At 32.8% G+C, this 11898-nt stretch overlaps 2 protein-coding genes across 2 annotated transcripts; both read left to right on the forward strand.

Annotated features, from left to right (window-relative positions):
• The first annotated feature begins 201 nt into the window (after positions 1 to 201).
• LOC101263879 (3-hydroxyisobutyryl-CoA hydrolase-like protein 5) lies at positions 202 to 5380 on the forward strand. The gene is made up of 16 exons (XM_004251772.5): positions 202 to 338; positions 469 to 528; positions 605 to 688; positions 1466 to 1534; positions 1682 to 1745; positions 1954 to 2027; positions 2133 to 2216; positions 2298 to 2382; positions 2486 to 2571; positions 3378 to 3499; positions 3577 to 3637; positions 3722 to 3820; positions 4403 to 4504; positions 4586 to 4627; positions 4830 to 4936; positions 5048 to 5380. Exons 2-16 carry the CDS (start codon positions 496 to 498, stop codon positions 5088 to 5090), a joined length of 1155 nt encoding a protein of 384 aa, XP_004251820.1. The 5' UTR covers positions 202 to 338; positions 469 to 495; the 3' UTR covers positions 5091 to 5380.
• Positions 5381 to 6415: 1035 nt separating this feature from the next.
• Positions 6416 to 10837, forward strand: LOC101264185 (phospholipase D alpha 1-like). The gene is made up of 5 exons (XM_004251773.4): positions 6416 to 6520; positions 6623 to 6719; positions 7796 to 7864; positions 8139 to 10005; positions 10295 to 10837. Exons 2-5 carry the CDS (start codon positions 6630 to 6632, stop codon positions 10729 to 10731), a joined length of 2463 nt encoding a protein of 820 aa, XP_004251821.1. The 5' UTR covers positions 6416 to 6520; positions 6623 to 6629; the 3' UTR covers positions 10732 to 10837.
• The last annotated feature ends 1061 nt before the right edge of the window (positions 10838 to 11898 follow it).

An 11898-nucleotide genomic window follows, 5' to 3' on the forward strand; every position in this document is an offset into this window, starting at 1 on the left:
AAATGGTAAAATTACATATTTCACATTATGTTATTTTATCTTTTTGAACATTTTTTACCCTTTTAACTTTAAATACATTTTAATTAAAAAATAGAAAAAAATAATTTATTTTAAAATTAAAAAAAATATTATAATTTTTTTAAATTTATAGCTAAATTTTCTACTCATTTAAAATTAAGATTTATATATTTAATTTAGGATAACAGGGATAGTGGTAGGTAGGTAATGATGTTACCAAACAATAGGAAGAAAACTCAGCCAACAACTTTCTACAACTACTAATAATAAGCTTACCAAACTCCATAACCCCTCATTATTCAAAATCTTAATTTGATTTTGTAAGTAAAATCCCAATTTAATTGTTAAGTTTTGCGTATATTTTATTCTTTTCAGACTTCACTTGTGTAATTATACTAAGCATTTGTATTTAAGATTATGTTGATTGAAATTGTGTTTTCCTTGTAAAAGGTTCTTGGTTTGGGAATTTTATTAATCATGGCTCAAGAAACATTAAATCTTGAACAAGAGGTTAGTTCAAATTTCAATTAAAAGGGTATAAAGTTAAGTTCTTGATTCTTGTTATTGCTTTGATTGTTCATTTCAGGTTGTTTTGGTTGAAGAACTTGGAAATGCTAGAGTTGTTACCTTAAATAACCCAAAACAGTTGAATGTCATTTCACCCAAAGTGGTATGTTGAAGAATTTGAATTCTTGAGATTATCTATTTCTTGTTATATCGGATTTAAGTTATATGCATCGATAGTGTAAAGATTTTGTGTGGACCTAGTGAAGAAATTATAGGGTTTAGTAACTTTAGCTTAGGTTATGTAGTTGTGGTAAAATGTTGATTCTAATTATACCATTGAAGTTCAAATTTTGGATTTGTCTATGCAAGCTACCAATTACTCACTTCGTTTTTTCAATTTGTTTGTCTGACTTTCACTTTACGCGGAGTTTAAGAAAGCTACTATTTACTCCTTTTATTTCAATTTGTTTGTGTGGCTTTAGCTTAGTACGGAGTTTAAGAAAGCTACCAAGTACTTACTTCGTTTCAATTTGTTTGTCTGGCTTTAACTTGATACAGACTTTAAGAAAGCTACCAATTACTTCCTTCGTTTCAATTTGTTTGTCTGGCTTTCATTTGATACGGAGTTTTAAGAAATTAAGAAGACTTTTGAATGTTATGGTCTTAAACTAAAGATAAGAAGAATTTACTAAAATGTCTTTTAATCTTGTGGTTTTTAAACATGTCAGTAGAAAGCTGAAACTAAAAGAGTTGTCAAAAAAGGAAAGAGACATTCTTATTGAAACAGAAGACAACTGTCAACCAAATTGAAACGGACGGAGTAATGCATATCATAGAGATTTGCTTTTAAGTTTTAAGTATCTTGTTAGTGACCTGAATATGTACATATAGTTCAGACCATTAATGTATATAATAAAACTTCTTTATTTCCTTCAAGTAGGTAGTGCTTCTTGCAGCGAATCTCGAGAAGTGGGAGAAAGATGAGAATGCAAAACTTGTTATCATCAAGGTTAGTAATCTGTTTCTGCTCTCCAAAATTTTAAAATTTTATTGTTTCTTATATTATTGTAATTTCTAGCTAGTGCTAACATATGATTGAGATGCGAATTTTGAAAATGTTGTTCAGCCTTGTTTTCGTTTTTCATAAAATGAACAGGGAGCTGGGCGGGCTTTTTCTGCTGGCGGGGATTTGAAGATGTTCTATAATGGCAGGAATTCAAGTAATATTTTGTAACAGTAAAAAGTTCTGTTGTTTACTTTAGATCTATGTTGCTTGGACTCTTAAAAAATGTCACCAGGTGCGTGTCGGATCACTACTTTTGGAGGATCTGACTCTGTGCTGCAGCATTTTTGGAGAGTTCGAGCGTCATAGCTATAGACTGTTGAATTACCATTTGTTGACTGGCATTTGTAACTTGTACTTCACAGAGGATTCCTGCCTTGAGGTTGTTTATCGAATGTATTGGCTTTGCAATCACATTCATACATATAAAAAGACCACGGTGCAGTACTCATACCACTCTTCTGCAATCCTTATATTGAAATAGAATCGAGCACGTGTTGATTCTGAAAACTTGTCTCTGACTTCCGTTTTATACGCTGTACAGGTTGCTCTTGTTCATGGAATCTCAATGGGCGGAGGTGCATCCTTAATGGCTCCAATGAAGTTCTCTGTTGTGACTGAAAAGACGGTTCGTACAAATATATCTACTACTGCATATTGTTTTTCAAGTAGTGTATTAACTATATTGCATCTTACTCTTCCTTTATAGGTTTTCTCCACTCCTGAAGCAAGTATAGGCTTCCACACGGACTGCGGTTTCTCATACATGCTTTCTCGACTTCCTGGTAGACTCGGTAAGCATTAAAATAGCATCGGGACAAGGTAGTTTGTCTTTATGCTATTTGTGTTAATCGAAGAACCAAATGAGAATTTGTGATGCATTTACTGTTTATGTAGGGGAATACTTGGGTTTAACTGGAGCGAGGCTGAACGGTAAAGAATTGGTAGCTGTTGGACTTGCAACACATTTTGTACCTCTGGAGGTGAGTCTAATGGACAACAATATCTTATTCCAAACACAAATCATAAAAACAAGATTTTATCTCATGGATGACAGAACACTTAATCTTCGTTAATTCATTTTCCATGTAATGGACCAGACATACGTTTTAATTGGAATATCATATCATGTAATAGACCGTGGATAAGCTTCAACTGGAATATCCAGAAGATATAAGAGTAGAAAACCACCTTAATAGTACATTGGATGGCCAATATATCAGTAACTCTATCTCATTGGATAGTTCCTCTTGTATGTATAAACTAAACACTTTTCGACCTATAAGTGGTTAGTACTCGAGTACGTTATGCCATGAACTGGATCTCCATGCATTACATCTTTGTAGTGTTTTCTTTTCAACATTCCTGTGCATCGAAGTTTATTGTTTGTGTTGGATTCTTTTTCATGCCATACTATATGCAATACGATATGCCTGAAGGTAGAGATATATCAAAAAGTTCATTGCATAGTCAATTTGATATCCTGCAAATCCAGAATGAACTATAATAACTTCTCCTATATGAGTTATTCTCTAATGAACCACTTTATCAACAAACGTTGTTTGATTTGTCTCTCGTCAAGTTCCCTAGTTCATAATAGGACTTTTATGCCAGACAGACAGAAAATCAACATAGTCCCTGGCCCTGCAGATGGATGAAGCACAAAAAAATAAAAACATAAAGTACATAAAAGTTTAATGGTTTTTGATTTTGTGAATGACTTGAGATTGTATTTTCTTTTCTTTAACAAATTATAGAGTTGACTCTATTTGCTATTTTGAAATGTCAGAAACTGCCAGAGCTAGAGAAGCACTTACTAAGCTTAAACACTGGCGACGAGGCTGCTGTCGGATCTGCAATCAAGGAGTTCTCTACAGACGTTCAGATCGATGAAGAAAGTATCTTGAAAAAGTAATATTTGTCATAATTACTGTAATCTATACTCTTTCATCAAGAAAATCAAGAGTAACATATGTTTGCTCATGCAGGCAGTCAATAATTGATGAGTGCTTCTCCAAGGATTCTGTTGCAGAGATTATCAGTTCATTTGTAAGACAATTCTTCACAGCATTGTAAAAATGATGATTTATAATAGATATAACATAAATAGTTCGATGGTTTCTTTCGTTTCAGGAAACTGAGGCAGGCAAAGAAGGAAATGGTTGGATTGTTCCAGTGCTTAAAGGCCTAAAAAGGTCATCCCCAACAGGCCTAAAAATTACACTAAGATCGGTTAGTTCCTCCTTTTTGTTTCATACAAAATCAGTCAAAACTTTCCTTTTCAGATATCATGATGGTTGATATAATCTTTATTTTCTAAATTATTATAGTCTATGATAGAGTAGACCATCGAAATGGTCACATTCCCTTCGTATTCGATATAGCAGCTCTCAATTTATCTAGTGCTGGAACAGTCTATCTTTTTCAAACTTATGCAAAATAGCACCTAGCTGTGAATTAGGACAAAAGCATTGTTGTTTCGTTTGAATTCTAGTGGAGCAGACTATGCTCATTCGACTTTTCCTGTTACTAGTAGGTTCATAGTGATACTGGTTTTTGTACGGACAACATCCGTGCTCCTAATAAGTTGTAGAAGGTAATTGCTTTGAAGTTTATGATAAACTTATCAATCAGTGTGTAAAAGAGAAAGATACGCTTGACTTGTTATGCGTACACGAAATTCTGTGATGCATATTTAGTAGCAAGGAAACATTGCTATTCCTTTTGATCAAAAAGATTGAGTTGCATAAAATTATGTTATTTCTCTTATGCTGTATACTCTGCATTGTTTTATTTATATTCAAATATTTTCAGATTCGGGAAGGGAGGAAGCAAACCTTATCTGAATGTCTGAAGAAAGAATTCAGAATTACAATAAATACACTGAGAGCTAGAATATCTGGTGATGTCTATGAGGTAATCACTGAAATGCTGTTCAGCTTTCGATATAATTGATCTTCTCGAATCTAACTTGCAATCCTGTCTCATATTACGAAGGGTATCAGAGCTCTTACCATTGACAAGGACAATTCTCCAAAAGTATGTCTCTCTCACTCACACACACACACACACTCACGCGTTTTTGTGGACCATTCGTCTTTCTGATTATGTCACATTTGGGAAATTAAAGCATTTTTTGATGATTTATAAAATAGATTTAAATGTGATTACACTAACTTTGCTCTCTCTTTGCGTCCTCTCCGCCTTGGAATGTTGTTATCTAACCTGCAATCATCCTCAGTGGGACCCTTTGACTCTTGAAAACGTTGAGGACGAGCAAGTCAACCTTGTATTTGAGCCATTTGAAGAAGATTTCGAGCTTAAGGTTTCAGAAAATGAACAAGACAGGTATGAACTGGTGCAATTTTCATTTCCATACTGTATATACGATTGACATTGTATCCGAGAAAAGAAGAACTCAGTGATTAACTTCATCGTTGAACATAATCCGATCAACAGGTGGGATGGAAAGTATGAAGATTCTGCATATTGCCATCAGTGAAAAATCAAAGTACACGATCAGTTTAACAGCGTTGGCCGTTGGTCATACAGTCCTTGTTAATTCAGCAAACTCTTGCTGGTGCTGCACATTTCTTCCATCAACATTATCTACTGTGTTATAAGCTTACAACAATAATCAATAAACACGATTCTCGGATGAAACTGTTGTGTTCTCTCTTGTTTACATTTTAACAATGGTTTTGGTTTATTTATTTTTCTCTTTCCTTTACAAGAGAGAGAAAAGGATATGTATTCTGTTCTATTTTTTAAAAAATATTATTAAGTTCTTCATATTCAAGCTGTGAAAACTGTATCTGGATATATATAGTGTATACTTTTGGGTGTGTAATTTCAGTTAAATATAGTCAGAACATTCAGAAAATAGTATGTGTAATATGCCATGAAAAACACTCATCTACTTGACTGATTAAACTTAGATACACCTGCAGTGTGCCACATGACAGCACAAGCGGTTTCAAAATCTTATAGCAGCAAGGCTCTTAATAAAAAAGTCGAAAAAAATATTGAAAACACCCCTAAACTGTTAAGTTTGACAAGAATTTTGGAGTGTATTTTACTCGTGCCGCAAGATTGAGGGTGTAGTTAAGTTAAGTTTAATCATTTTAAAGGGTATTTTTAAGGTTGTTATAGTTTGAAGATGAAACTAACGATTCGCGTTAAGTTTAGTGGTGTTTTCATTAAAACACATACAAATTAATATTGCTTTTGCTTGAGAATCTTACCAAACAACTCTTGAGGCAAAGAAAAAGGATGCTTCTCAACTCCACTAATGGTTTGAGTATAAAGGTTTGCCTTGGACTATTTGTCTAACTTGTTTAAAATGGCTAGTTTGATTAGAAAGGTTAACTAAATAGGATATTAAAGTTTTAAAAGGGTATTTTAGTAATTTCCTTTTTTTATCTAGTAAATACATAGAGACCTATATAACAAGTCGTATAATGATTAAGCTAAAAAATAATTGGAACTAAATAGCTGTTTATTCAACCGATTAAACTAAAAATAGCTGGCGGGCGTATAATATATGTATAATTCATATATAATATGTGTATAATATATGTATAGTGGTTAGAAAAAGTAAACCGTATATTTGCCTTAATTTCACAAAAATAAAAAATAAAATGAATGAAATTATTATTTTACATAACAATATTGTAGAAAACCATGAAATTATCTACTTCTTTGGGATCAAATACACAAACCTCACAAACAAAGCAATTTCAAAGCAAAATGACAATTCTATCTTTAGAATAAGTGATTCCTCTTAAAAGAAGTTGCTTCAACTCATGTGTTTACATGATTCCAAGAATTTTAGTAAAGCCCTTTTTTTGTGTGTGTGTTATATATATAAGTTTTTATTAATAGTATAACACAAATTCTCATCTCCTTAAAGACAAAAACTACCTTTTTGAGGTTCTTTGTTTGTTTTTTTTACTTTACTTTTTTTTTTAAATTTTGTGCTTTATATTTTTATCTTATTTGACTTTTAGTTTTATTTATTTTTATCTATCTTAGGTGAAAAATGGTTCCACGTCTGTTGCATGGGACTCTACATGCTACAATTTATGAAATTGATAAGATAAGGACTGGTTGTGCTGATTGTTGTGGACCGGTAAGTTTTTCTGCTCGAACTATGTATACATATGAAAAAAGAATTTTAACTTAGTTAATGATAAAAAAGAATATCGAAAGTATCATGTTTTTGTGAGTTTTCCCTTTGAATTATTAGGTGATTGCTTTTCCTACTTGAATTATTACTAGTTATGTATACGTTAATTGTCGGTTGTTTTCTTTTCTTACCTGAAATATCACCATTGTTCAGGTAGGAAAAAAGAACTAATGAATAATTGAAGTGTGTTTTTTTAAAAAATAATTAATGATACTTTAGGTACGTAGTATAAGTGAACACCTGATAAGACTTGCATTGTCGGATAGAAAAAACTCACCAAAACATGATAGTTCAAATATACATTTTACCATTAATTATCTCTTTTTAAATTTTATTCATATAATTACAATTACTCTGATCTCATCGATTTTAAATATCAAATCCGCATCTACAATTTAACAATAAGCAATGAAAGAGGTTTTTTTTTTTTTGACAAAATTGATTCATGTACTCGTTTGGTCATAACTGCACATGATTAAGAGGCATATTTTTGTAGTAAAACTATGAAACCATAGTTTAAACTTTAATGTTAATGAACTCATTCAAAATAATATTTTGTATACATAGAAGGGTTGTGTGCTTTAGAAATTTATTACTATATAGTATAGTAATTGAAGATGTAAAAATCACAAAAATCTAGCCATGTGACACAAAATCTTGTTGCCTTATTTTCCCATGGAAAAGAAGAAACATATAGCTAATAGAAATAACCGAACAAATTTACTGTTTACTTTTTCTTTTTAATTGATATACATATATTATACCTTATTATACACATATTAATTATGGATTATACTATATTATACATGTGTCAGCTATTTTTAGTTCAATCAGTTATAGAAATTACTAAAATCTAAACCCAATGAGTGTGATGCCTAACAAGTGTTGATTAAGGTTGATGACATTATTATTAGAAATTCTCAATATAATGGTGATAATACATATTTATGTGCTTTATTAATATTTGATCCATTTTAGCCTCCAACATTTTTCTAATCTCCATATCTTTTCTTATATAGACATCTCCTCAGAAATTAACCAAAAGAGTTTTGAACAATGTCAAGAAATTGTTCTTCTGCGCGCCGAAGGTATCAACTTCAATATAACTATATTTGATACTCTCTCTGTCTCAATTTATGTGATTCCTTTATAGTCGTCCGTCTTAAAAAGAATGTCTCTTCTCTATAATTGGAAACACTTTAAACTTCAAAATTACCAATGTACCCTTAATGAAATGATTTATAGCCCAAGAAGTACAACTCTTCGTTTCTGTCTTAAACTTTGTGTCAAATCAAACTGTGTCGCGTAAATTGGGACAGAGAAAGTTCTATCCGTTATCTTATGTGTTACAAATTTTTGCAGATTTCTGCTACAAAACTTTATGCAACCATAGATTTAGATAAGGCTAGAGTTGGAAGAACTAGAATCGCGGAAAATGAGCCTTCGAACCCTCATTGGAATGACACATTTCGATTATACTGTGCTCATGAGGTTTCTAACATCATATTTACAGTAAAAGATGAGAATCCTGTTAGTGCAACACTAATTGGAAGAGCTTATCTACCTGTTGAGGAAGTCTTGAATCGATATATAGTCGATAGATGGGTACCTATAGTAGATGAAGAGAGACATCCGATAAGTGGTCATTCAAAAATCCATGTAAGGTTGCAGTTCTATAGCGTAAAGCAAGACAGTAACTGGTCTAGAGGCATTACCTCCCTTGCATTTGGAGGACTCCCGTATACGTTTTTCAAGGAGAGACAGGGGTGTCAAGTTACACTTTACCCCGATGCAGACATTTCAGACGATGATATCACAAATTATCTCAAGTCACAAGGACTTTTCGAACCACAGAGATGTTGGGAAGACATTTTTGATGCAATCAGCAATGCAAAGCATATGATTTATATAGCCGGATGGTCTGTGTATACGAAAATTACCTTGATACGAAATCCAAGAAGGCCAAAGGTAGGCGGAGAACTTACTCTCGGGGAGCTCCTGAAAAAGAAAGCAAGTGAAGGAGTTAATGTTCTATTGCTAGTTTGGGATGATATAACTTCAGATGAGGTACTAAAAAGAGATGGACTGATGTCAACTCATGATCAAGAAACCGCGGATTATTTTAAGAACACGGATGTTCACTGTTGTTTATGTCCGCGTAATGCTGATAGTGGAAAGACAGTGATTCAGGGGTTTCAAGTTGGTACAATGTTTACTCATCATCAAAAGACGATCGTGGTAGACACTGAAATTCCAGGAGGGATGTCACATAAAAGGATGATAGTAAGTTTTCTTGGTGGTATTGATCTTTGTGATGGTCGATATGATACTCGAGATCACTCATTATTCAGGACGTTGGATACAGTACATAAGCAAGATTTCTATCAGCCTGCCTTTCCAGGCTCTTCCATCGCGAAAGGTGGTCCAAGAGAGCCTTGGCATGACATTCATTGTAGGCTAGAAGGGCCCGTTGCGTGGGATGTGTTGTATAATTTTGAACAAAGGTGGAGGAAGCAGATTGGAAATAGATTTATCTACTCAATAAATGAGCTTGATAAGTTTATTATTCGTCCAACGGAAGTTACAGCATCAAGGGACAGAGAAACCTGGAATGTTCAGATATTTCGGTCTATTGATGGTGGTGCTGTTACCGACTTCCCTGTAAAACCTGACGAAGCTTCTGAGGTAGGCCTTGTTACTGGAAAAAACAACGTCATTGATCAAAGTATCCACGATGCATACATTAGTGCCATTCGTCGAGCTAAGAATTTCATTTACATTGAAAACCAATACTTTATTGGAAGTTGCTATGGTTGGAAGCCTACAACTGATATCAAGCTCGAGGATATCGGAGCTTTGCATCTTATCCCAAAGGAGATCTCACTCAAGATTGTGAGCAAGATTCAAGCAGGGGAGAGATTTACGGTCTACGTTGTTCTTCCAATGTGGCCTGAAGGTATACCGGAAAGTGATTCTGTTCAGGCAATTCTAGATTGGCAAAAAAGGACAATGGAAATGATGTACACAGACATATGCAATGCCCTAAAGGCCAAGGGAAATACTAATGCTGATCCTAGAGAGTACTTGACATTCTTCTGCCTTGGAAACCGTGAAGTCGAAAAGCCTGGAGAATACAAACCTCCTCAGAAACCAGTTCCTGATACTAATTATGCAAGAGCTCAAGAATTCAGGCGCTTTATGATCTACGTTCATTCAAAAATGATGATCGGTGAGTAAACGATTTCAATATTTTTGGTCTTAGTTCCCTTCCTTTTTAATCCGTTTCTGAATATCTCTTTCCTTTTTTGACAACTCTTTAGTTCCAACTTTCCACGACATGTTTAAGTGCTACATTCTACACATCTTTAGCTTAAGACCACAAGATTCCAAAAGTCTTTTTTACTTTCTTAAACTTCGTGTCAAGTCAGAAACCAGACAAACAAATTGAAACGGAGGGAATACCAATTTTAGCTTTTCTGATCAAACTAATGTTTGCTTCTTTTGTTCTTTTCCTGAAGTTGATGATGAATACATTATAATTGGATCTGCTAACATCAATCAAAGGTCAATGGATGGTGCAAGAGATTCTGAGATTGCTATGGGTGGCTACCAACCATATCATCTTGCATCTAATCAACCACCTAGAGGGAAAATCTACGGTTTTCGAATGTCCTTATGGTGTGAACATCTAAACTATGCAGATGACTCTTTCGCGGATCCCTCGAGTCTAGAATGTGTTAGGAAAGTAAATGGCATGGCTGATGAGAGCTGGAAACTTTATTCAAATGATACATTTGATATAGATCTTCCAGGCCACCTTCTTCGCTACCCTATCGATATTAATTCGAACACAGGACAGATTACAACACTTCCTGGATTCAAGTTCTTCCCAGACACAAAAGCTGCTATTCTTGGCAACAAATCTCAGTTTCTCCCACCTATTCTCACTACATGATGTACATTTCTATAGCATAGTACAAACAAAGAACATGTAATATTATTTGTAAATGTGACACTTTGGAATTTCATCCTTTCGAGTAACAACACTTGAAAGACGAAAACGATGCGGTAATTAAGCCTTAAGAGAGACATTTACAATGATTGCCGCTAAAATCACATATTTAGATACATTAAGCTAATGCCGTTAAAGATCAGACTATTTATATATATTTGCACATGATATGTTTACATAAATCAGAAAAGATTACATAAATGATAATCAAAATCATATAGAGACACTAATTGTTGTTGATGACACTCTACAATAGTTATAATAATTATCAGACTCCAATAATAACCATGATTCTGTTCTCTTATATTCTTCACAAAAATCCAATTCTTGGCTTACTTGATCTTGAGATGGTGATGAAATAATTGAACCATTATTATTACCAGTGAGTTGTTGAACAAGATTCTTGAAATTACAAGACTCAGTAATATATACTTTTGGTTTCAACAATTTTATCAATTTGTTGAAGTCATATTTCTTCTTCTTCTTCTTTTGATATTGAGAATTATTCATTATGACTTTCTTTCCCATATATGTATGTTGCCTAGAACAAGAAAAAAATTTGTATTTTTGGTTTATTTACTTAGAAATTTACAAAGTTTTCACTTGTTTTTCGTTGCTTCTAACGAAGGGATCATAAGAGGTATATCATATATTATTATAAGCATGAAGCTCAAAACATAAAAGTTGAATTACCATTTTATCCCTACATTTATTGAAAAGGCTATAAAATATTTAATTAAATTCATCTAATATAATTAATTAAACATTTTTATCTTTAAATAAAGAAAATACTTCTTTAATAATTTGTGTAAAAAAAGATGTAAATATATGTTTAAATAAATGCTAAGTATCATATTGACTACCATACAATAAATGTTTTAACAGTTTCAAAATTGGTTTTCATATTCTTTTATGTGTATTAGTACATATGTTGAATACTTATAGTCTTTAACTTTAAAGAATAACTACAAATTTGAATTTTAATAGTTTTGGAAATCTAACCATTTTTAAAGAATAAAATATAAAGTGTCCTTTCACTTCTTTAATAAAGAGATTTAATGATATTTTAATGATCTTTTTCTAACTTGACTTTTGAGTTTTTATATATCT

The sequence above is a fragment of the Solanum lycopersicum genome, chromosome 12 (assembly GCF_036512215.1).
Source record: "Solanum lycopersicum chromosome 12, SLM_r2.1".
In the NCBI taxonomy this organism is placed as follows: domain Eukaryota; kingdom Viridiplantae; phylum Streptophyta; class Magnoliopsida; order Solanales; family Solanaceae; genus Solanum; species Solanum lycopersicum.